The sequence below is a fragment of the Solanum tuberosum genome, unplaced genomic scaffold (assembly GCF_000226075.1).
Source record: "Solanum tuberosum cultivar DM 1-3 516 R44 unplaced genomic scaffold, SolTub_3.0 scf00550, whole genome shotgun sequence".
Taxonomy (NCBI): domain Eukaryota; kingdom Viridiplantae; phylum Streptophyta; class Magnoliopsida; order Solanales; family Solanaceae; genus Solanum; species Solanum tuberosum.
This window is the reverse complement of record NW_006239472.1, coordinates 179,193-202,751: the sequence shown is the minus strand read 5'-3', so window position 1 is coordinate 202,751 and position 23,559 is coordinate 179,193. Positions and strand designations below refer to the sequence as shown.

At 30.3% G+C, this 23,559-nt stretch overlaps 2 protein-coding genes across 2 annotated transcripts; one reads left to right on the top strand and one right to left on the bottom strand.

Annotated features, from left to right (window-relative positions):
• Positions 1 to 3,698: 3,698 nt before the first annotated feature.
• LOC102587258 (calcium-binding allergen Ole e 8-like) lies at positions 3,699 to 4,475 on the top strand. Its single transcript, XM_006365348.2, has one exon. It carries the CDS (start codon positions 3,818 to 3,820, stop codon positions 4,280 to 4,282), a length of 465 nt encoding a protein of 154 aa, XP_006365410.1. The 5' UTR covers positions 3,699 to 3,817; the 3' UTR covers positions 4,283 to 4,475.
• A 16,427-nt stretch (positions 4,476 to 20,902) lies between these two features.
• Positions 20,903 to 23,559, bottom strand: LOC102586921 (uncharacterized). Its single transcript, XM_006365347.2, has 9 exons — positions 23,365 to 23,559; positions 23,219 to 23,288; positions 22,502 to 22,569; positions 22,142 to 22,203; positions 21,946 to 22,027; positions 21,604 to 21,837; positions 21,347 to 21,475; positions 21,210 to 21,271; positions 20,903 to 21,132 (listed from the first exon to the last, which is right to left on the bottom strand). The coding sequence occupies exons 1-9, from the start codon at positions 23,473 to 23,475 to the stop codon at positions 21,027 to 21,029; spliced, it is 924 nt and encodes a 307-aa protein (XP_006365409.2). The 5' UTR covers positions 23,476 to 23,559; the 3' UTR covers positions 20,903 to 21,026.

Here is a 23,559-nt window from a genome sequence, read left to right as displayed (position 1 = left end):
AGGGGCAACCCTGGAGTGAGTTCATATGCTTTCTGCCTAAGAGATGAAAGAGGAGATATTATCTATGCGGAGGGAGCAACTATTGAAAGTACTACGAGTACAGGAGCAGAGGCAAAGGCAATATTAGAAGCAACTAAACATTGCAAGCGGACACAACATAATAAGGTCATCATTCAAACAGACTCATTGTTACTGTGCAAAGTTTTGAAGGGTCAATGGGCAGTGCCATGGTGCATTAGTGATACAGTAGAGGAAATTAAAGCATGTCTAAGGGGAAAAGACCATAATTTTCAGCACATAATGAGAGAAGGAAACCAGTTAGCAGACCATCTAGCTAACAGAGCACTTGATAACGGAAATTGCATATATTCGGACTTCAGGAGCATGGATGCAAAAGGGAAGGGGGATCATCAACAGTGATAAATTAAACAGCCCTTATTTAAGAATAGCACCACGTAGGCAGGGCCGGCTCTATGTATAGTTTAATAAGGCATGGGCCTTAGGCCCCCAATTTTAGGGGGCCTCAATTTTTTACTAAGAATAAATTATGTGTTAATTTTTTTTATAGAAAAACATTGATTATTTATGATAAAAAGTATATATTTAAAATTATTATTTTATTCTCTTCAACCCAATTCAAATAGAAAAAATCAAGAAAATATTGTTTTATTTTCTTACACTCTCTCTACTAATACTCACATTATTTTCTTTTTAACTCCTTTTACACTCTTCTTTAAATTGTTGATAAATTAGAGTAATATTCTATCAAAAATATCATTTAATAGTCGAAAAGTGTTGAACAAATTGAATTGTAAATTCTTTTTCCATTTCTTCTTACATTTTCAAGCATTACAACAACCATAGTAAAATGTGGGGTAACCAAATTATCAACTTCATCAAAGCTATGGTTCTAACTCTTATATTTATTTGAAATTTGTCAACTTATTACTTGTAGAACTATGTTAACAATTCATATAATGCTTGCCCGAGTAAAATAATATTTTTCAACGTTGAATTAATAAAATCTTATTTAAAACTAATAATTGAAAAAGAAATCGAATAAATCATTTATATATATAAAAAATATTAAGTAATACTTTGCATTTTAAAATGTAAGAAAAATAAATTTTAAATAAATGCATGTGAAGTTTATTTAGATTTTAGGCCTCTAATTAAGATTTCATTTTAGGCCTCTGATTATGTTGAGCCGCCCCTGCACGTAGGAGATAGGGAATGGGAAAGCTAATGCAAAGTTTCTTCACATATACATCATTTACAAAGAACCATGAGGGTAACAAAAATGTGAAATACATTACTGCATGCCAGCAACAAGGGACTGAACAAAATGGAGGATCTGGAGTTAGTGTAGAAATGCATAAACCTGGAAGAACTGTGTACAGGAGAACTCAGCTGCGAAGAAGAGGGAGTCAGACAGTCGAATCAAAAGGAGCAACGAGGGAAGAACATATGATATACTTACTATGGATAACTGAAGAACAAGCTCAATCCAAGGACCAACCAGCATTTTCAGGTGAACAAAATGAAGAGCTCAGTGGAGGGGAGAACTAGGAAACATTAGCTACATGAACGTGTATATAGGGAGTAAAATAGAGAACTTGTCGGAAATGGGCCTGCCCTATTTTGTTATCTTTTTATTTTGTTTACTTTTGTTTGCTGGATTTGGGTAATAGGCCCAAATGTGTACTTTGTTTTCGTATCAATAAAAGTCTAAATTTCATCAAAAAAAAAAAAAACTCCGTAGACCGTATTCAAAAAGACTCAAACTCAAAACATCTGATCATAATAGCCTAGGTTGTATTAAAACTTAAAATTTTAAATCCATTTGTTATATTCTAGGTCCAATAATCTATTTTAATTTAAAAATTAATTGCAGAAATAAAAAAAAACCACGATAAAGTGTTCAGATCATTATGCAATATTTTAATCAAATGTCTAGTAACATAATCAAATCGGATGATCATAATCTATGTCCTCTATCACGATCTTTATAAAGGAGATAATAATTCTTCTATCAATACTATATGCTTCTTAAATATTTTTCTGCACGCTCAAAACTAAACATTTAAAATATGAACAACGAAAAATTGAGTAAATCAAGATTATGAATGAGTTTAACTATAATATAATGAGATTTTATTGAAGTATTAGGTTGTGTTCCTCCACTAATAATTATTATATAGAAGAGTTCAGATGAAGTAAGATCTTTTCTCTAGTACATAGTTGATGATTTATTATTTATTGCAGACAAGTCAGAGTAATAATATGAGACATAGTACTGTATGAATAAATTATGCAATTATGGAGTCGTCAGAAGTTTAGTCGGTTTCGTCAACTCTTTTAGCTAAAAAAGGCCGCAACACGTCCTACACACGCCTCACTCCGTACACGCGGCTCACTCAAATCCAACTTGTCACATAGTTCTCACCTCGGAGTTCAGGAATTTCACAAAACGTGTTCAGAAATAGCACAATAATATATTTGGAGGTTGGTTATCTATATGCAATAAATTGTTGTGTTAAGGGTATCTAAAATATTTTATTTAATCATTTTGTGTATTATTTTACTTGTATATACGGTATTTTTTCAGAAGAAGAATTGGACACCCGGACCACCATGTGCCTACACCACTGTCCATATGGATGATCTAGGATCGATTTCCGTTAATGCCTACTGAGTTGAGGTTTGCTTAGTGTCGTTTTATAGCTATTGTCTGATTTGCACGCTATTACGTAAATAGTGGGGAATTTACCGTTGCATTAAGTGTATCTTACTTTTCTTTTTAATTCATTTTTAAAAAAAAATCTGTTTTTTTCGTTCGACAATTCTTTGAATTTTATTTTTTTAAAAGAGATCGATAAATTCTATCACAAACTTTACTCTTCGTTTCCAATAATCAATTACTCTCTTTATGACCAAAACAAAATCATTTACTCCATTTTGATTTACATTAACAAAAACCGAAAAGATACTCCCCCCTCTTCCATTTATTTGATAATTCTTTTTTTTTTTAAATTGTGACATTCATTTATATATAATCACTAAATTTCAACTAAGAATCTTTAGGACAAAAGTTATTTTATGGAAATTTAACAGCATCATAAATAATACATATAATCACTTTGACCTGAGCTATCCGTAAGTTTCATATATTAAAAACAACAACTTTAGCACTTTGACGTAACTTTAATATCTGTTCATATTTAACTAAAGATATTACTTTAAAAAGACGAATTGTATTTTTTTTAAAACAAATTCAAATGAAACAGACAAAAACTACCGACTCATATAATTGAACTTAACTAAATTTGTGTTTTTTTCTATTTAATTTCTCATTGGGTACTCCATACCCTCAACTCAACTCAATTTCAATTTGCATGAAAAAACGTCAGATTCAAATTCAAAATGTCTAAAATAATAACATATTTAATGATTTCATAAATGGATCTGATTATTCCTTATAAGATACATTTAGATTTTATTTTAATTTTTGTTAGGTTTTGAATCTCAAAATTTGAAATGTGGCTCATAAATTGAGATCGAGGGCAAGGTAAATTTGTGTTGGGATGTACTAATATTATCATAGTAGGATTAATATTTTAATGTAAACACTTAAAATAAAAATAATATTTTTAAAGGACAAATTAAATCCGCTGGGTTCAACTGGTCACGAGTAATCAGCTCTCTATCTCTAACCCTGTACCTCTCATTCTCTCTCTATATAACTCCCTATATAAATCTCCCTCCATTTCTATAACGTATTTTCTCCATTTTTCTTATACACAATATATCGGAAAAAATGGCTACCGAAGGTTCCAAGCCCTGCGTTTACCTTCAAGACATGGAAGAAGTGAAAAAAGTATTCGCACGCTTCGACGCCAACGGTGACGGAATGATCTCCGGCGACGAACTTTCCGGCGTACTCAAAGCCCTAGGATCCGACACTTCGCCGGAGGAAGTTGCACGTATGATGGCAGAAATTGATACCGACAAGGACGGTTGCATTAACATAGATGAATTTGCAGATTTTTGCAAAAACGACGATTCCGTCGACGGCGGCGCTAAGGAACTGAAGGAGGCGTTTGATCTTTACGATCAGGATCATAACGGAAGGATTTCTGCTACGGAGCTTCATCAGATCCTGAACCGTTTGGGCCAGAATTGTACAATTCAGGATTGTACCAGAATGATCACGTCCGTTGATGCCAACGGTGACGGTTACGTTTGCTTTGAAGAGTTTAAGAAGATGATGGGTAATAAATAAACTTGCTGTAACTTTTTCAGTTATTTGAGCGGCTGATAACGGTGAGGTACACCGGATATTCGTGCGTCCTCCTGTAGTGTATAACTTTGTGGGCTAATAAATAGCAAGACCTAAGCTTTCAATCGGTTTTTATTTTGTATGTCCGTCTCCATCTATGTGATTATTTGTATTTTTGAGTATTAATTTATGTTAATTTAAATATCTAAGATTATATAAAAAATGCTATAAAAACGATGAGCATGCTTTCAATGAAAATTCATACGAAAGAAAATGTTTCTATTCAGAATTTTTTCATACTTCAAATTTAAATTTAAAACTTTTGATTAAAAAGGAAATAACTCTACCCGCTTCACCGATAGGTGGATAAAAAGTGATGGTTCCCACAAAACAAAAAATTGTGTTCAATAAATTTGATGTAAAGGCCATTTTCACAAGTATGTCTGCTACAATGTATTTGCCTCTCTGAAAGATCACTTACCTTCAACACCACTAAAAGTCACCAAATTTTTTTTAAAATGGAAGAATGGTTCCATTTTATTTAAGTTTTACATAAAGTTATTGAACAATTCTTTTACAATAAAAAGTCATTAGACTTTGATCAAGTATCATATAATTTTTTTAAAATTTAATATCATACAAAATATCTCTTTCATTTTATTTTTTCTAATAAGTTTTTCTAATAGCAGGCAAAAATGAATGACTTTTTGCTTACAAACCTTTTTTATGAATTTTTGTGATACTTCAATAAAAATAATAGAAAAAATATTTTAGTAAATTTAGTGCAATAAAATAAAATCCAAGAACTAACTCCAGTCTTATATATGGAATCTTTACACAATAAGATGAATCTCAAGTAAATATTGCAATAAATAATAATCGGTAATTTCAAGAAATTCTTATTTACTATAATTTGTTAAATTATGCAAGAAAAGCTTCAAATCAATCAAAAATCGACGAAACATTCACCAACTTACGAAGCAAAAAAAGGAAATAATTTATTATTTTCTCCGACTCAATTTAACTATCGTTTTAGCTCCAAAAAGTTGTACTAAAATAATCATCAGTTTAGCAATTAAAATTGACAATTGCTTTTAGTTATAACCTTAAAATTACAAAAGTATTTACCTTTTTTAATAAAAGCAAATTAAAAAAGAGTAACGCATACTAATTGTTAGTTTGTTACCTTTACACGTACTAAACTCCCTTATTACACTTTTTACTTAGTACACATTCACACTTATTTCTTTATATATATATATATATTGATCCATTGTCTATTTGACAACAGGTGGTTAATTTTGTATCATAGAGGGTTATTTCTATGAAGACTGAAACCTTAAAAATTGTTTCTTTAGGCATTTAGATTTTTGGTATGAAACAGGTTTCACCTTTATATATCATTTCTATGCCATTTTTGCCAATGCTGTAATCTTCAAGTTTATTTAGGAATAGATTCCCTAGGATTAATTCCTGATCACTTTCGTGATTTGTAATATAACAGGGTACTGTTATTCTTATGGTATCAAGTTGTATTGGTATGTTTACCATGTTTTTACAACTAAATTTATTACCTTCAAAGGTAGTGTAATTATAATATTCTCCTTCGTAGACAGGTATTCCGTCAATCAACATGCTTTTTATGTGGTTTGCTGTTGCTCCTGTTTGTATAAGGATATCTTGTTTTTTCCATTCTGTTCCATTGAAAATTCTTCCATTTATTTTTGTGATGTTTGGGGTTTCCAATTTTATGGGATATCTGTTGGAAATACTTTTCCTTATTGAATTTTTTCCGTATTCTATTGAAAGTCTAGGATTACTAGTACTCCCTATTTCTTGTGTTTTTCCAAATCGAATTTCATATTCATCCGAAATTATAGCTTGTTGAATTTCTGCCTCAACTATTCTTGCAATTCCTGCACATTCTTGATCAATTTCGATCAACCCTTTATTCTTATAGATTTTTCCATAATTTGAATTTGTAACTGTGTACAAAGCTTGGTAGTATATACTCATTATATGATTTGAATAGATCATTTCTTTTGATTTGAAAGTGCAGACTTAGTGCATCATTGAAATCGGCGTCTTTGAGAGATATGCAATACTTTGGATAGTAAGTATTGCATATATGCAAAATTCCACTTTTACAGTCGAATTTTGAAAAATAAGAACCCCAAACATCACAAAAATAAATGGAAGAATTTTCAATGGAACAGAATGGAAAAAACAAGATATCCTTATACAAACAGGAGCAACAGCAAACCACATAAAAAGCATGTTGATTGACGGAATACCTGTCTACGAAGGAGAATATTATAATTACACTACCTTTGAAGGTAATAAATTTAGTTGTAAAAACATGGTAAACATACCAATACAACTTGATACCATAAGAATAACAGTACCCTGTTATATTACAAATCACGAAAGTGATCAGGAATTAATCCTAGGGAATCTATTCCTAAATAAACTTGAAGATTACAGCATTGGCAAAAATGGCATAGAAATGATATATAAAGGTGAAACCTGTTTCATAATATATAATATATATATATATATTACTCCCTCCGTCCCATTTTATATGATGTACTTTGATTTGGCACAAACTTTAAGAAAAATGGAAAGACTTTTAAAACTTGTGGTCCAAAATGAATGATAGAAATTTGTGTGGTTGTAAATCATTTCATTAAGGGTAAAAAAGACATTTTATAGGCAAATTGTTACTTAAAATAGAAATGTGTCATTCTTTTTGGGACTGACTAAAAAGGAAAGTGAGTCATATAAATTGGGACAGAGGGAGTATTTCCTTATTCATACTTTCCTTCTTATTTATGCGTTTAATACATAAAAATTACTCTATAAATACTTCTCACTGTACAAAGCTTGGTAGTATATACTCATTATATGATTTCCTGGTTTGAATAGATCATTTCTTTTGATTTGAAAGTGCAGACTTAGTGCATCATTGAAATCGGCGTCTTTGAGAGATATGCAATACTTTGGATAGTAAGTAAACAAGAGTTTGGTATATGCTAGATTTCCTTCTACTATACCAAGGTTTCCTTCTCTTGCATTTATAAATCTTTCATCTGACAGATTTATTACTATCGGACAATTGATTCCTTCTTTAAAAGTTGATTTGACTAATATTTGGATTCCTCCTAAATGAACATAATTCATTTTCTTCCTTTTCCTTTTAGGAATTTTTCTAAGAATTTGATCTATCATAGGTTTTGTTAACAGGTTAAGTTTATGCTTACCTGTTGTTTGAGTAATTTCTATTACTTTTTCAATTTCTTGATATTCATGATAAGAGATTTTATCTCTTGCAAACATTCTTTGCATTCTACATAGTAGATTATCTTCTACTTTAAGATTTAATTTTAATCCTTGAATTTTTCTGAATGTTTCTCTATCAAAGGTTGCTTTTAATGCATATCCTCGATGATCTTCTTCTGTTTCTAAAATTTGAACAGAATCATCTCTTTGAATTTCTTTATTCATTTAGTCAGATTCTTTTGAACTAGAAGAGTATTCTTCATAGATTTCTTCTAGAATTTCTTCACTCTCTATGGATTTTATTGATTCAAGATCTGAATCAATATCTATTCTATCAATTTTTGAGATTTTTACTCTTCTCTTATCGCACTCATAACTTTTGTGTCCTTCCTCTCCACAGTTATAGCATTTGCATTTATCTGTGGGTTGTTTAGAGAAATCTCTTTTCTTTTTGTAATATTTTTTCCTAGGTATAAATTTCTGTTTAGAGAAATTTTTCCTTTTTATTAACCCTTTTTTGAGTTGTTTTTTCTTTTTGTAAGGTCTATTATCACATCCCCATTGGGTAGATGCTTTAGAATCCATGCAATACACTTGCGTGTTTATTCTTTTAGCTTTTCTTTGTATGTTGTGTGACATACATAGTTGACCAAGTCTGTTTTTGAGGAAATTTATTCTTTGACCAAGAGTATCTCCTTTCTTTTCTTCTTTTTCATATTCTTCTCTGAAGTATTTTGCCCAGAAACCTGGTAATTTTTGATAGTATTTTTCTAGATAAGGTAACATTTCCTTACCGCTATCAAATATTTTGTAATAATATTCTTCGAATTCACAAGTGTATTCTTGAATATAACTCATTTTACAAATTTGTAATTTTTCTAACTGCTCTTTTGCAATAGTTCTTATAAATTCTTTATTATCTTTTTCATTTCCTTTTCCTCCAAAGAATTCGTTAGTTATATATACTTTTAAGTTCATTATACCTTCTTGGACCGAACTCTTTAGTCCTTCTAAGGTATCATTTTTGATTATTTTTTCTGCATCTTCAGTTAATCCTGAAAACCAGTCATGTACCTTTCCCATGAATGTATTTATCATAATGATGTATTTTTCTTCGTCTGTATAATTTCCTTTTCCTAAGAGAAAGTAAAGGAGCATATTTTGAGACCAAAGGTCCAAGCTGCTTTCTGGATCTCTTTTACATTGGAGATCTAAGAATTGTGCTCCGATATCTCCTGTTGGGAGTCTATTAGGCATGAATTTTGATCTATCATTATTATGATAATTTTTGGTATAATCCTCATTCTTTTTTGCTTTATTTGCAAAGTTTTTATCATCCTTTTCTGGCTCTTGCCATTCTTCTTTCATTGAAGTAGATGCTTCGAATTTTCCTTGAGGTCCTCCTGTATCCCCTTTATTCATAAATACTTTTAGTTCTGAAAGACTTAAATCTTCCATTGAATAAACTAATTCATCTAGTTCATTCATCATCTTCTTTTTCTTTTAGTTTAGAAATAGCTTCATCTTTTTTTTCTAGATTTGGATGGTCATCATCAGTTTTTTCTTTTGATTTTTGTTTTTCAAGGAATTTTTGGATTAAAATTTCATCCATACTTCCTTTTTGGTAAGTGTTTCCACTTGCTAGTTTTTTTGATAATAATTCTTTAACATATTTTTGACTAACCTTTTTGTCAAATTGTTCAGTTTTTTCTATTATTTTAGTAATTCTTCCTGGAAGATTTTCTTTAATATAATTTATTTCAATTTCTATCATTTTTAACCATAAGGTTAATTGTTTATTACTTTCTATGAGATCTTTGAGTGATTCTAAAATTTCTTTTAGACTCATTTTATTCTGAAAAGTAATAATCAGAAGTGTCCATCATATTAGTTTCTCCATGAAAACTATATGAGTTATAGATTAATTCTTGTCTCTCTTCCTCTTTTTTATTTCTAAGAGTGATTGTTGAGACTATTTTTCTTTTTAGATCTTCATCTAAACTTTTTATTACCTGTAGTATCGTTACTAAGGTGTCATCTTCTATAAACCATAAAGGTCTTATTAGATTTTTATCTAATACCATTTTACTTTAGTAACTTGGCTCTGATACCAATAATTTGGGCTGTTTTAAACAGGGTTGCGGAATTTTATTACTGTTTATGCAGTAAATACTTTGTAATTTTTTAAAATTAATAGAGTATTTTTATATTCAGAATACTCTTGAGCTCTATACCTTTTCATTTCATTTAATGAAAATATCAAGGTTTCATAAGGATGACTAGCATATTCATATACTAATTCCATTTCTCTGATCGCTCTATCCATATGGATTAAAGCTTTTTTATGCCCCCAGGCCTTGTCCCTTACTCTATGTAAGTTTATTTGAATAAATCTCATTATATGGATTTAATTAAACAATCATTAATGTTTTGTCTTTCGGCATGATATGCAAATAGCATGACTATTATAATCATAAGCTGTTCAATATATATTTTAATTTCCTATAGGTACTAAGTATATAATTTTATGTTTTGATAAAATATATGTAATATAGTATGTTAGTAAAATTTTTAACATGTAATAAAAAGTTTGCGTGTATACCTTTCTTCTCTTTTGTCGATGAATGGTCCTATCACTACCGCAGTAGTTCTCCTTTTAGGCCATGAACAGTATTTCGCCCTTCGACCTCGGTCTTTCGGCTACTTCATTACTGTTCCTCCCTGAGGCTGAAGATCGCAACCTTCACTTACGACTATAGATAGAGTTTTAAGAAGAGAGATATAGAAACCAACTGTTTATTTCATATTATAATTTTTACATACACTCTGCTTACATATAAAATACTACAACATAAAAGAAATATACTTTTCCCAGACGGGAGAAGTACTACTCACAATCCTCGCAAGAACTCATAATTTGGAAGGTAGGGTTTTCACTCGGAAAATCTAGTCTGCCTTCTTCTTATGAAGTTCCTCTCCTTTTATAGATATAAGGAGGGACTTGTTACAAAATAAAATTTATTTAGGGACTTCCCTAAATTCTTTCATAATTTTCTTCTAGTCCTTGCTTTATTTGATTGCTGGGGCTGAAGATTTTCTTTGAGATAAGATGCTCCTTGTCTTCTTTTGATAATTGGCCGACATGCCTTTGAAAAGAAAAGGATTCCTTTTCTTAATGCTTCATGACGTAAGTGCTTACGTCATATTGTTTGTCTTTTTATCATGCTACATCATGTATTCATGTATGATCATGATCTAACATCTTGCATGCTAGCTTCCATGTTTCTTCTGTTGCTCCTATCCTGTGGAGCTCTATGTCCAGTATTCTTTCTTTGAGTTCTTTGGATTTGGTTTTTCCTTTGGAAATTAAAACCCAGTCATGGTCTTCATCAATTACTTTATAGTCTTCTCTATAGAGTCTTGTGAGAATAGCGTATATGGCTTTTATCCCTAACGCTCTTCTGGTTTGAATCCATTTTTTATTAAGGTGAGGTAGTTTCTTATCGACTCTTGTGGCCTTAACATTAAAATCTTTAATTTTTTCAACTGAGATATAGTTGAGAGTAGGATAGTAAGCTTGCAGATCTTGGCATTCCATTGATATGATGTAGAACCTGCAGTATACTCCATTGCTTTGAGCAAAGTTCTTTATTGCCTCGAACAATTTGGATGGTAACTTGGACAATTCCTTTAGATCAGGTTTAGTATAAACACGATCCAGATAGCCAAATTCAAATAATTGAGCTGTAAAACTCGGTATCCCATTGGGAAATATTGATATTCTAGGAAATAGACTTGTGGTTCCAAGAACACCATAAGTTTCTCCACTTTCTTCCAGAAGATTATAGATATATCTAGTGAAAGATAGATATTCTTCTTCTTTTAGATGCTGCTTTCCAACCTGAAAAGAAGAAAAAACTTTTGTTCCCGAAGGACTTTGAGTTTTACTCTCTGGTTTCCCAGATATAATTTTTTCAGCAGATGCTGAGGATGAGCCTATAGCTTCATTTTCTTGACTTTTTCCCTTATCTTTCGATATGGAAGTCGGCATATTCAAGTTTACCGTCGAGATGTTTTTGGCACTAGGTGCTAGTGGGACATCTCCTGCCACTTTGTTGGGACTAATATTCCCTTTCAGATTTGAATTCTGTTTTGGACGTGTGTCCAGATGTTCACATAAGAGTAAAAATTCTCTCATGCTTTCAGCTTGATTAGTACTTAGCTGATTTATTTCGGATTGTAATATCCGAGATTGTTCAGATAGCTTTGCTAGCTCATCTCTGATTTTGAATAGCCTTTGGCTTTTTTCATCAATGGATTCATCCACTGTCTTCATTTTGTCATATATCCTGTTTACCAGGATTTTTGTCTGATTGTCCATATTGGACGTTTCTAGAGATGAAATCTGCAAGAAAATTATCATTTCCTTTAATATATTCTATTGAGAATGAATAGAAGGATAATAATACTTGCCATCGATGCAATCTCCTGTATTGTGGTTCAGAAGGAAGCCTGTTAAAAATTAGACCTGAAACTTGTGTATTATCAGTTCTAATAATGAATTGCTTTGGTAGAAGAAAAGCAGAAAATTTTCTGATTCCTCTAACTATTGCTAATAATTCCTTTTCGTTAGTGGAATATCTTGTTTCTGCATCATTAAAAGTACCGCTTGTGTACCTGCAAATTTCATTTAAATCGGTTTGCAATAATGCTCCCCAATGATAGTCAGACGCATCTGTTTGTAAGACAAGATTATCACTATCTTCTGGTAATCTAAGTTTAGGCAATTTACCACATTCTTCTTTTAAGTTTTTTACACACTGAGTGTGTTCTTCAGTCCATCCTAACCTATTGGACTTCCTTATTAATTTTTGTAGTATATTCCGTTTTTTAGCTAAATCCGGAATAAATTCTCCTGCATAATTTAAACAACCTAGAAATTTTTGAATTTCTTGTTTTGTTGTTAGTTTGTCAGGAAATTCTACAATTTTTTTAGAAATGTGTGATTGGAGTTCAATTCCATTTTTTGAAATAATCATTCCTAAGAATTCTATTTCATTTTTATTAATGTCAGCTTTTTTCTGACTTAACACAATTCCATTTTTTAGGCAAATTTCTGAAAAATCTTTTAGATGTTTTAGATGTTCTTCATAAGTTTTTGAACATATTAGTATATCATCGATGTAAACGATTAGAAATTCTTTTTCAGAGAAAATTTTATCCATTTTCCTTTGGAAAATTTGTGGTGCATTTTTTAGTCCAAAAGGCATGACTAACCACTCATAATGTCCATTAGGAGTGCTGAAAGCAGTTAACTGTATTGAGTTTTCTGCTAATTTTATCTGCCAAAATCCACTTTTACAGTCGAATTTTGAAAAATAAGTATTTCCTTTTGCAAGGTTTATTAGATTATTTTTATTTGGGATAAAATATCCATCAAATAAGCAATGTTTATTTAACTCTTTATAGTTTATTACCATTCGAGCTTTTCCCCTTTTGATTTCAGCATGGTTTCTTACCATAAATGCTGGGCTACTATGAGGACTTTTACTCATTCTTATTAATTTCAGGTTTAATAATTCTTTTATTTGAATCTTAAATTCAATTTTTATCGTCTTTCATTTATAGAGCATTTGGTTTTACTCTAATGATGATACTAGGGTCTTTTAATGTTAAAATCGCCCTTTCATGACTTTGGTTCCATTTTTCTAATGGATTTTCTCCATAAGATTTCTGTAAATTTTCTTTAATTTTTTCGAAATTAAGACATTTACATGTTATTTTTCTTAGATTTTCTAAGTATTTTCTTTTAAAATTTCCTTTATCATCTTTCTCAAGATTATATGGATTTTGTTTCTTGGGACTTTTATGAAATGTCCACAAGGAGTTTTTAAGCTTATCATATATAATGTTTGATGATAATCTTGAAATTGTTGTAGAAAATCATTTCCTAATAGTAAATCTGTTTCCAGTTTATCATAGGCAAACAATTTATTTATAGAAACAATTTTTTATCCTAAAATTATTTCTACTTTTTCTTTAGATTTTGATAATTTTTCTTTATCTCCTGTGATTCCTATCATAGAGATATTACTTTTATTTAAATCCCAATCTTTTATAAGAAAGGATTTTGCTAGACTAGCTTCTGATCCATTGTCTATTTGACAACAGGTGGTTAATTTTGTATCATAGAGAAAAAATTTCAGAGAAAATTTTTATCCATTTTTCCTTTGGAAAATTTGTGGTGCATTTTTTAGTCCAAAAAGGCATGACTAACCACTCATAATGTCCATTAGGAGTGCTGAAAGCAGTTAACTGTATTGAGTTTTCTGCTAATTTTATCTGCCAAAATCCACTTTTACAGTCGAATTTTGAAAAATAAGTATTTCCTTTTGCAAGGTTTATTAGATTATTTTTATTTGGGATAAAATATCCATCAAATAAGCAATGTTTATTTAACTCTTTATAGCTTATTACCATTCGAGCTTTTCCTCTTTTGATTTCAGCATGGTTTCTTACCATAAAAGCTGGGATACTGTGAGCACTTTTACTTATTCTTATTAATTTTAGATTAAGTAATTCTTTGATTTGAATTTTAAATTCATTTTTGTCATCTTCGTTGTAGAGCATGGGTTTTACTCTGATGATTATGCTGGGGTCCTTTAATGTTAAGGTTGCCCTTTCATGACTTTGATTCCATTTTTCTAATGGATTTTCTCCATAAGATTTTTGTAAATTTTCCTTAATTTTTTCTAAATTAAGACACTTACAAGTTATTTTTCTTAGATTTTCTAAGTATCTTCTTTTATAATCTTTATTATCTTTTTCAAGATTATAAGGATTTTGTTTTCGTGGGACCTTAATGAAATGTCCACAAGGTGTTTTTAGACTTATCATATATAATGTTTGATGATAGTCTTGAAATTGTTTTTACAGTTATTTGAAACAATAGAATTTCATTATATATATATTTACTGCTTTTTTTTTGTTGAAACAAGCAAATACGCTCTCTACAATTTCTTAGTTCATGGCTATGTTTCTATTTGTATTTCTTTTGGGTGATTTTAGTATTGTTTGAATTATTATTTTTTATGATTAGTTAATGAAGAGAAGATATCTTGGCTTAGAAGAATATTTAGGAAGAGATGTAGATGACATTGATGTTTCTTCTAAGATAAGTTCACAGTTTCTCCTATTAATTGAAAGAAGTTTGTTTAATTTTACTTAAGATAAGAAGTACTCCCTCCGTCCCATTTTATATGATGTACTTTGATTTGGCACAAACTTTAAGAAAAATGGAAAGACTTTTAAAACTTGTGGTCCAAAATGAATGATAGAAATTTGTGTGGTTGTAAATCATTTCATTAAGGGTAAAAAAGACATTTTATAGGCAAATTGTTACTTAAAATAGAAATGTGTCATTCTTTTTGGGACTGACTAAAAAGGAAAGTGAGTCATATAAATTGGGACAGAGGGAGTATTTCCTTATTCATACTTTCCTTCTTATTTATGCGTTTAATACATAAAAATTACTCTATAAATACTTCTCACAATCTCAGCTCTCAACAAAATAGTAAACATGGCAGACATAGAAGATGGAGGTTGCGAAGCAGTTTGTATCAGTTTTTCAGCATGTCTTTACATCATATTTTATGCGTTGATCGAAATATTTGTAATCAGTTTCATGTTTTACGTTGCATTCATCAAACCAGTTGCATGTTTACCGCATAAGTTCGATATATTCATCAAAATTTCTGCAATTGCACTCTGTATTAGACTCGTCCTCATTTTTATTTATCGATTCGGCTGCTACAGAAGAGGAGATTAATTTTGAAGACATTGATGAATGATGAGTATGAAGATCTACAAGTTTATTTAAGTTTACTTTACTTTTTTTTTTTTTTTTTGGTTATAAGTTTTAGTAGATTTATAATTCGTTTATTGGTACTTTAGGATTCTATGTAGTTTGTTTTATTCATTCAAATTATGGAATAATTACAATTAGTTTGAGAGTTACAATTATACGTAAACATGTTGAATTTTTTTTCCAATTAAGTCATATACTTCTCCTCTGTCCACTTTTAATTGTTATGTTGCGCTTTTTGAAAGTCAATCTGATTAATTTTGAAATTAAATTAGATTACATTAATTAATTCGATATTTTAAACAAAAAAATTTCGATATTAAAAAACTATACCGATCAAATGAATTATCTTTAAGGAGACTTCCCCTACAATTTTGCGACTAAATATTTTCCCTAAGATTTCTAACGGTTAAGACCAAAAGTAGAGCCAACAACGATTTCCTTGGTTCACGTGTTTAATAATTCACTAGTCTAGAGTACGTGTTGTGCACACATATTTCAGGTTAATCAATAGAACTAAATATATAAGAAGAATAACATTACTAAAAAATGATAACGATGTTAAAATATACAAAGCTAAATATCAGCTACTGCAACAGAATCATTCCAAAATCTACGTATCCAATTACATTGCCAAAGTATAGAATTAGATGATATAGAAGATAAATTACAAAATTATTTTTTAATTTATTGCTTTTGAACTAATTAATTGTTAGTATAAACAAAAGGAAATTCTTACATATCCCATTGAGGCGTGAGTCCTAAAATATAGAGGTTTGATTTAATAAATTGAATCCGAATTTGTGTAGGAATCCATTATTGCTATAACTATAAAATATGACCCTTTAAAGTTTTTACAATTCTTCCTAACAAAGGCGACTGTGTATCTAATCTGAGTTTTCAACAATATAATTAATAATTAGGTATGGCAGGACGTCTGCAAGCATGCCTTAGCTTCGTCGAAATTTTTTATTAAACTATTTCTGTTCAGTTTTATTTTATACCGTTCATTCAAACCGCCAACTTGTTTACTCTTCAAAATTATTATAGTTACACTGAGTGTGTGTCCTTGCCTTGAGGTTGTGAGGCAATTCTTTGAAGGAGCCCTTGACTTAATCTCAAAACAAGACCCCACTCTTGCCCTTGACCTAACCTAGCTCAAATTCCATCTAAGGCTAGCTTAGTCAAAAAAAATTCGGTTACTATCCGAAAAGTTTTTTGACCCAAATTGTTTTCCTATACCATAGTACCTATTCATAACTGACAGAGTCAATCAAGTCGTTACTTCATGCTTTTAATACAGTATTAGTTAGTGTGCGTGCAAAACACGTGTGTCTTACCTCAATCAATAAAATTATATCAATGAAATTATTAAAAAATAGTATCAATGAAGTCTTACCTATACATTTCAAATCAATATCATATAAAGATTTATTTGTAAATATTTTATAAATAGTTTACCATTTTTATAAACTCAATAAGCGGGCACATAACTTTTAAAATATAATACTATAAATTATTTGCATATACAATTTCAGAGAAATTCTTTTAAGTTTGACCTCACAATACTAACCTCCCACATAATTTATAATATTAATCTTAGCTCCCTTATTTTTATTAGTAATTTTTTAACTCATCTTTGATTTGTAATCTGTTGGATCAAGAATTCGAGATAGCAATGAATTTAAGAAATAAGCCTTAATAAAGACTAACAAAAATATTAAGTTGATAAAGAGTTTACAATATTCAATTTGGTATGATGATAACATGAATTATATAGTAAGGATTCATGTTTATTAACATCAATATTAATTGAATCCGAATTTGTATAGGAATCCATTATTGCTACATATATAAAATATGGCCCTTTAAAGTATTAAGCGCTCTCTAACAGAAACGATTCTGTATCCAAACTCAGTTGTCAACTATTAATACTTAGGTATGACAGTTAGTATTGATGCATTTGGAATTATTGATTGTTCGTTATTATTTTGGAAATTTGCAAGCTCAAAGATTAGATCAAGTATTCAACATCCATGGAGATTGGAGAAGATTAGTCAAGTTATTTATAACTCTTTTTTTTCTTATGATTTTAGTAGGTTTAATTTGAATTTTTATCTAGTAGCTTGTGTGAGATTTTTTTTATTTTTTTTTGAGGTATTCTGGATTACTTACGTACGCATACGTAAAATTTGGAGTTTCTACGGATAATATTTACTGAAATATTTATATAAAAAATTATTATATTTATGTTATGTATTTAAATATAAAATTATTTTATTTAATCATAATTAATTAATATGTCTTTTACTTCATGAAATCACTAAAATATAATCAATTATATTGGTTAATAATTAAACACATGCAGCAGATAACTTTATATACTTCATTCAGCTAGTCATAGAAACAAAACATATACATATAAAATTATTAAGCACGCTATATCAATAAGAACAATTTTTTTTAAAAAAATAGCATCTAATCATTAAGACAAAAAAGTGTAATTCTCACAATCGCATATTTGTATTGATACACATTTTGATACGTGAAAACACATTCTAAACAATAATTACTCACTATCAGATATTGGTATTGATACGTAAAAACACATTCTAGATAATACGGTATTGATACGTGAAAACACATTCTAAATAATAAGGTAAAAAAAAAAAAACATTGCTACATGATTTATGAGCATAAAAGAAAACTGTTATCTAGCTTTACATTATGTGTAGCATACATAAATTAAATTTTAGGAATAGTGAACATAAAAATCATATTAACGCTCTATAGCTACATGCTTGCTATTATGGAGCATCTGATTTGTATAAATAGCATCTGATTTGTATAAATCACATCTGATTTGTATAAATCAAGCGTCTATGTCTATGAAAATTGTGTTTGTATATGTGTTTGTTCTTTGTGTTAGGTTAGAGTGGTGAGCGAGATTAGGAGAGAGGCCAGAGAGTGGTGAGAGGTGACTTGTATATGTATATCGGTTTGATAATTGTATATATGTAACTATTATTGTATATGAATCAATGATTGTGTTTGTACATTTGCATAAAATTTAAATTTGTATATAATTCAATCGAGTTAAAACATTTGTATTTGTATATCAAATCTCTCTTTCACTTTATACAAACACAATTGTACATTGTATTTGCATAATTTGTGTTTGTATAAAGCGAGAGAGAGAAAAGAGAACTAGGTGAAGATTTGTATTAGTATAATTATAAGTGTATAGAACGGAGAGATATGTATACGTATTTGAATATAAAGTCTCTCTCGCTACGAATTAAAATTAAATGAAACTGTAGCTATAACATTTATTTTGAATTAATAGTTTGTTATATTGCACAATTTTATATAAATTGATATATTTATGTTATATTTAACTTTTTCATCCAACTTAACTTCTGCAAATATAATATCACATTAGAAAATAATAATGAAGAACATGCTTTTTTTTAAATAATTAAAAAACGATAGAATATAAAATAAAACATTATTATTTTGCTATCTTTTTTCGGATCTTATCTAATAACAAAAAAATAACTTAAGAATATAATAATGATATATAGATGAAAGAGATAATTTTTTTAGAAAACTCTTACCATATATTTTCCTATTATTTATATTAAGACTCCTCAATATTTAAAATACATTTTTCTTCTTATCATATATTTTAGTACTCCATAATTATAGTTCATTAGTTCTCCTAAATTCTAATACCTCTTAGGAGTATCATATATTTTAATTAATTATTTTTTACCAAATGTATTTTAGAAGTTATTAATCATTAATTTTTCTAATACTTGTTATCATATATTTTCCTCTTACTATCCTAGTTGTGAACTTGTGATCATTATCTGATATATTATTATTAGTATTAGTATTAGTATAAGTATAGGAATCCATTATTTCTGCAACTATAAAATATGGCCCTTAAGTCTTAAAATTTTCACGATTCTCCTACAAACAAAATCCCTCAAAATAAATAATCTCAAGAATTGATAATTAGATATGGCAGGACGTTGTTGTCTAATTATTCAAAATTGTCTTAAAATTTTCACGATCGTCTTTTTTTTGTTCGTTGAAATATTTGTAATCAGTTTCATGTGTTACGTTGCATTCAAACCGCCAACATGTTTGCCAGAGGAGCTTCAAGGATTCGTCAAATTTTCTGCAATCTCACTTCTTCTGAGACTTTGCATCGTTTCTATTTGGGAATGCTATCGAATGGGAAACTAAATATATATATGTATTTGCAAGCTTCGAGTATGAAGAATTCAAGATCCATATATAGAGATGTTACTTTTGTTTTTTTGTTATGATTTTAGTAGGTTGGTTTAATTTGATTTTTATGTAGTTGTTTATTTTTGTTATGTGGGAATTACAATTAGTTTCTTTTTCTTGCAAGTTTGAATATTTGAGCTTCTCTTGACTACACCTATACACCTCCTTCAATATATAACTAAATAATATGGCACAAATTTGTCCTTAGTTTTGATGGAGTGATACGAATGTGTCTTAATAAATTATATCATTCTAATTATCACCTCAAAATATACTATTATTAAAATATATTTATTTTGCAAGTATGTTCTTATAGAAACACTTTCATTCTTCACCAAGAAGTCAAGAATGTAAAACTTTGTTGCCATTGATCTTAGAGTGCTTGCATAGGTTTTGTCGTATTGTTTGACGGAGTATCATAATTAATTAAATGTTAATTAAAGAGTAAAGATTGAAAGTCATTAGAGGTCTAGGACCTAGGTTATATTTATATTTGAACAAATATTATAAAATATATTTATATATTAAATTTAACGTATTGGTAATATATAAAATATATTTACATACGGAATGTACTAGGTTGATGGATTTTTCATAATCTTTCCTTCTCCGTAAATATAGTTGAAGGAGCACTCGAAATTTACTCCTAATAGTTTACGGCTCTGTAAATGTGCCAAGTCAAAGACCTTTATCTTGAAGCGTAATATCTGTGTAGCAGCAGGAGTTTGTTATATTGGTATTCCAGCATGCCTTTGCATCTTTTATGGGATTGTAGTAGGGGTATATATGTCACTAAAAGTTATAGAGCTGGTCGTCTTTCATATTGAGTCGTTGCATCCTGCTGTAATCGGAGGGAAACCTACTTTAGTAAGAATGGGAAGAGGAAAAAGAAATCCTACGAGCTGGATTGCTTGTGTGTCCAGGGGACAAGTCCTATTTGAAATGGATGTTGTGAATTTGTCAAATGCTGGACAAGCTGCTCCCTGTAACATTTTCCAGAGTCTGTTTGACTGGCTCCGATGGGAGAAGAGGTTCTTTACTTGGCGCTCTAGATTTCTTCTAAGCATAATGTTCAAATACTAGATCCGCAGATGTTACTGTTAATATAATTACTGACTTCAACCCTGCCAATAAGGCTAGTTTGTGCACTAATAGTACTAGGCAGGAACAATGGTCACAAGTAAAAATTGAAATTCATGAATTTTATAAAGATTGTTGCAACGTATGAATCATATAACAAATAAAGTTGCAGAAAAATTGAAGAAACATTCTTAGTAGAAGATTGAAGTTTTACCAGCTTAGCTCTTATTGGGAAAGATTGCGACTGTACAGCGGAAACTCAAAAAGGAATATAGTTTTGTACCATGAAGGAAGCATTCCATATAATCCAGGGGGCAGCAGAATAAGAGGGCTGAAACAATTCATTTCAAAAGTCATTGTTACCATCTAATTTAATCTACAATCAGAGAAAGATAATTATGAACTGACCTTGTTGTATCCTTATATATTATATATTCAGCCACATTTCCGTATTTCTTGTCTGCTGATTCCTGTTATAAGTACACTTAACGTCATACTCGAATGGGCAACTAAGAGATATAGAAGCAACAAGTCAGTGATATCACCTCAAGCAATGGAATGCCACTAACGAAAAGCAGCAACAACATTAAGAACACTGGTCCAAGCACAACAAGCCATTCAGCACCCTCCAGCACAGGCGTTGATGCCACAAATATTCCCCACCATAGAAACATCTGAAGATAATATAGGGATCAAAACCTTCAATGTGCTAATGTATGCACTGATCCGCAAATCACTTCTATATCCAACATATTTAGTCCAGAGGATATCAAATTTCAGAAATACGAATTGAAAGTATAACCTCGCCAAAATAGTTTGGATGCCGTGAATACTTCCAAAGTCCAACATTGCACCACTTTCCTCTGTTCTCTGGGGAGTTTTTGAATGTTAACTTTTGTTGGTCAGCTGTAATCTCAACTAAAATTCCGATAGACCACATAATCCAACCAATGATGTCTACCGTCTGAAGAGATGGCTGGTGGTCACTTGCATTAACAACTGTTACTGGTAAACTCACAGTCCACACCCAGATTGCCTGTAATACAAATTAAACTGTAAAAATCCTATCTTGCTGTAAGCATAAGCCCGCGATCATATGCAAGATAATGTGGTATATATAATGGTTTGGAAAAGGAAAATGAACCTGAAATAGCCAAAATATTGCCAGTTTCCCCAGATTATCACGCTTATCATCAAAACGTCTATCCTCACCCCATTGTAATATCCTGAATAGAACAAATAAGTAGAATCTTAGAGGCTGTAACAAGGATCTGATATGAAAAGGGCAATAGTCCTTTTCTCAAACTAACATATGCCATATAGTAGATAGGTGTTTTTACCTCATTAATAGAAATATCCCCAGTCGAAGGCCCCATATCACAACAAACACAGACAAAACCACCTGAAAGAATAGACTTCAAATTTTTGATCCGCCTCTTTAACTCAGCTATAAACTTATGGGCACGTTTTATTATGTAATTAAGCTCATTCTTGATCCAAATATGCACAAAATGCCAACAACATGTGCAGTAAAACTTATAAAACTGACTTCTTTAGAAAGTGAAGCATGGAAGTGCTAGTTGAAGGCAAAATTCCCATGTGACAAACAGTAAGTCCTTTATGAAATTACTTAAACACACACCAAAAGTAACTTGAACCAAATTCAACATTGTTAAATCAGAACTGAGGAAAAAACTTACCTGTCGAAAATTCCATGAACCCTTTAGTATCAAAGTTAATAATGCAAGCACAATGAAATTTGTACCTCCTGTATCCAGATGAAAAAAATGGCACACAGTAGTGTTAGTAAATGTATTACTAAGTTACTAGTAAAAGTCAAATATCAGGGTTCATGATTTGGCTGCTTTTAGCAGTACCATTTTTGAACCGCAAATATAACATAAATGGTTATGTAAAGGCTTAGTACATAACCAACCATCTATATATTCCATTTATACGCAAGTGACCATGTTTCAGTTGAATACCTCAACTCCTAATGAAGTGCTTCAACTAGACATTTTTTGTTCAAATTTTGATAATTGCGTGTGTTCATCTATTAGATAGTTAAGTTGACCACATAAAATATGTCATTTCTTTTACATATACACATTTACCTAGAGGTAAAACTCCAGACATTTTCTACTTCAGATTGATGTGTACAATTAAGAAATACTAGTAACATATTTTAGAAAGTGTCACAGTTCATTAGAAGTTGAGGTGTTCTAGTGTCTAAATGAAATTTTCTCCGGGATTGACTATGTACTAAGCCTATGATGGGGAATCCTTAACTCAGTCCGGGGCGGTGCTAGCTTATAATTTATGGGTTCACGTATTAAGAAATTTATTAAATATGTATAAATGTTAATTGTGAATTCAGATATACAAAGTTTTGAAGGTAAATAAGAGTAAGTTGTTACCTGCGAAGTCTGTGACTTTATCAAATTTGAGGAGTGCTGTGATTATAAAAAAGATTAATTGGTAAACCACCTGCAACAATTATTTTTTGTTTGTGAATTGTGAGAAAGAAATAAATAACAAAAAAAAAAGAGCTAATTTTACTTACTGTAACAATGGCGGTTAGGCCCAAGAAATGGGAGTCGATTACTGTCCCCATTCGCACAAAATTCCTTTCTGTGTTAGTATTTTTTAGTAGTAGTATACTATATTTGACCATGTTCTGAATATGTACTACGTCACCACTAGTATTGTCCTCTGATTTTTGTGTGGTGTAGGATTTTGTCGTCCAATGTTTCAACCT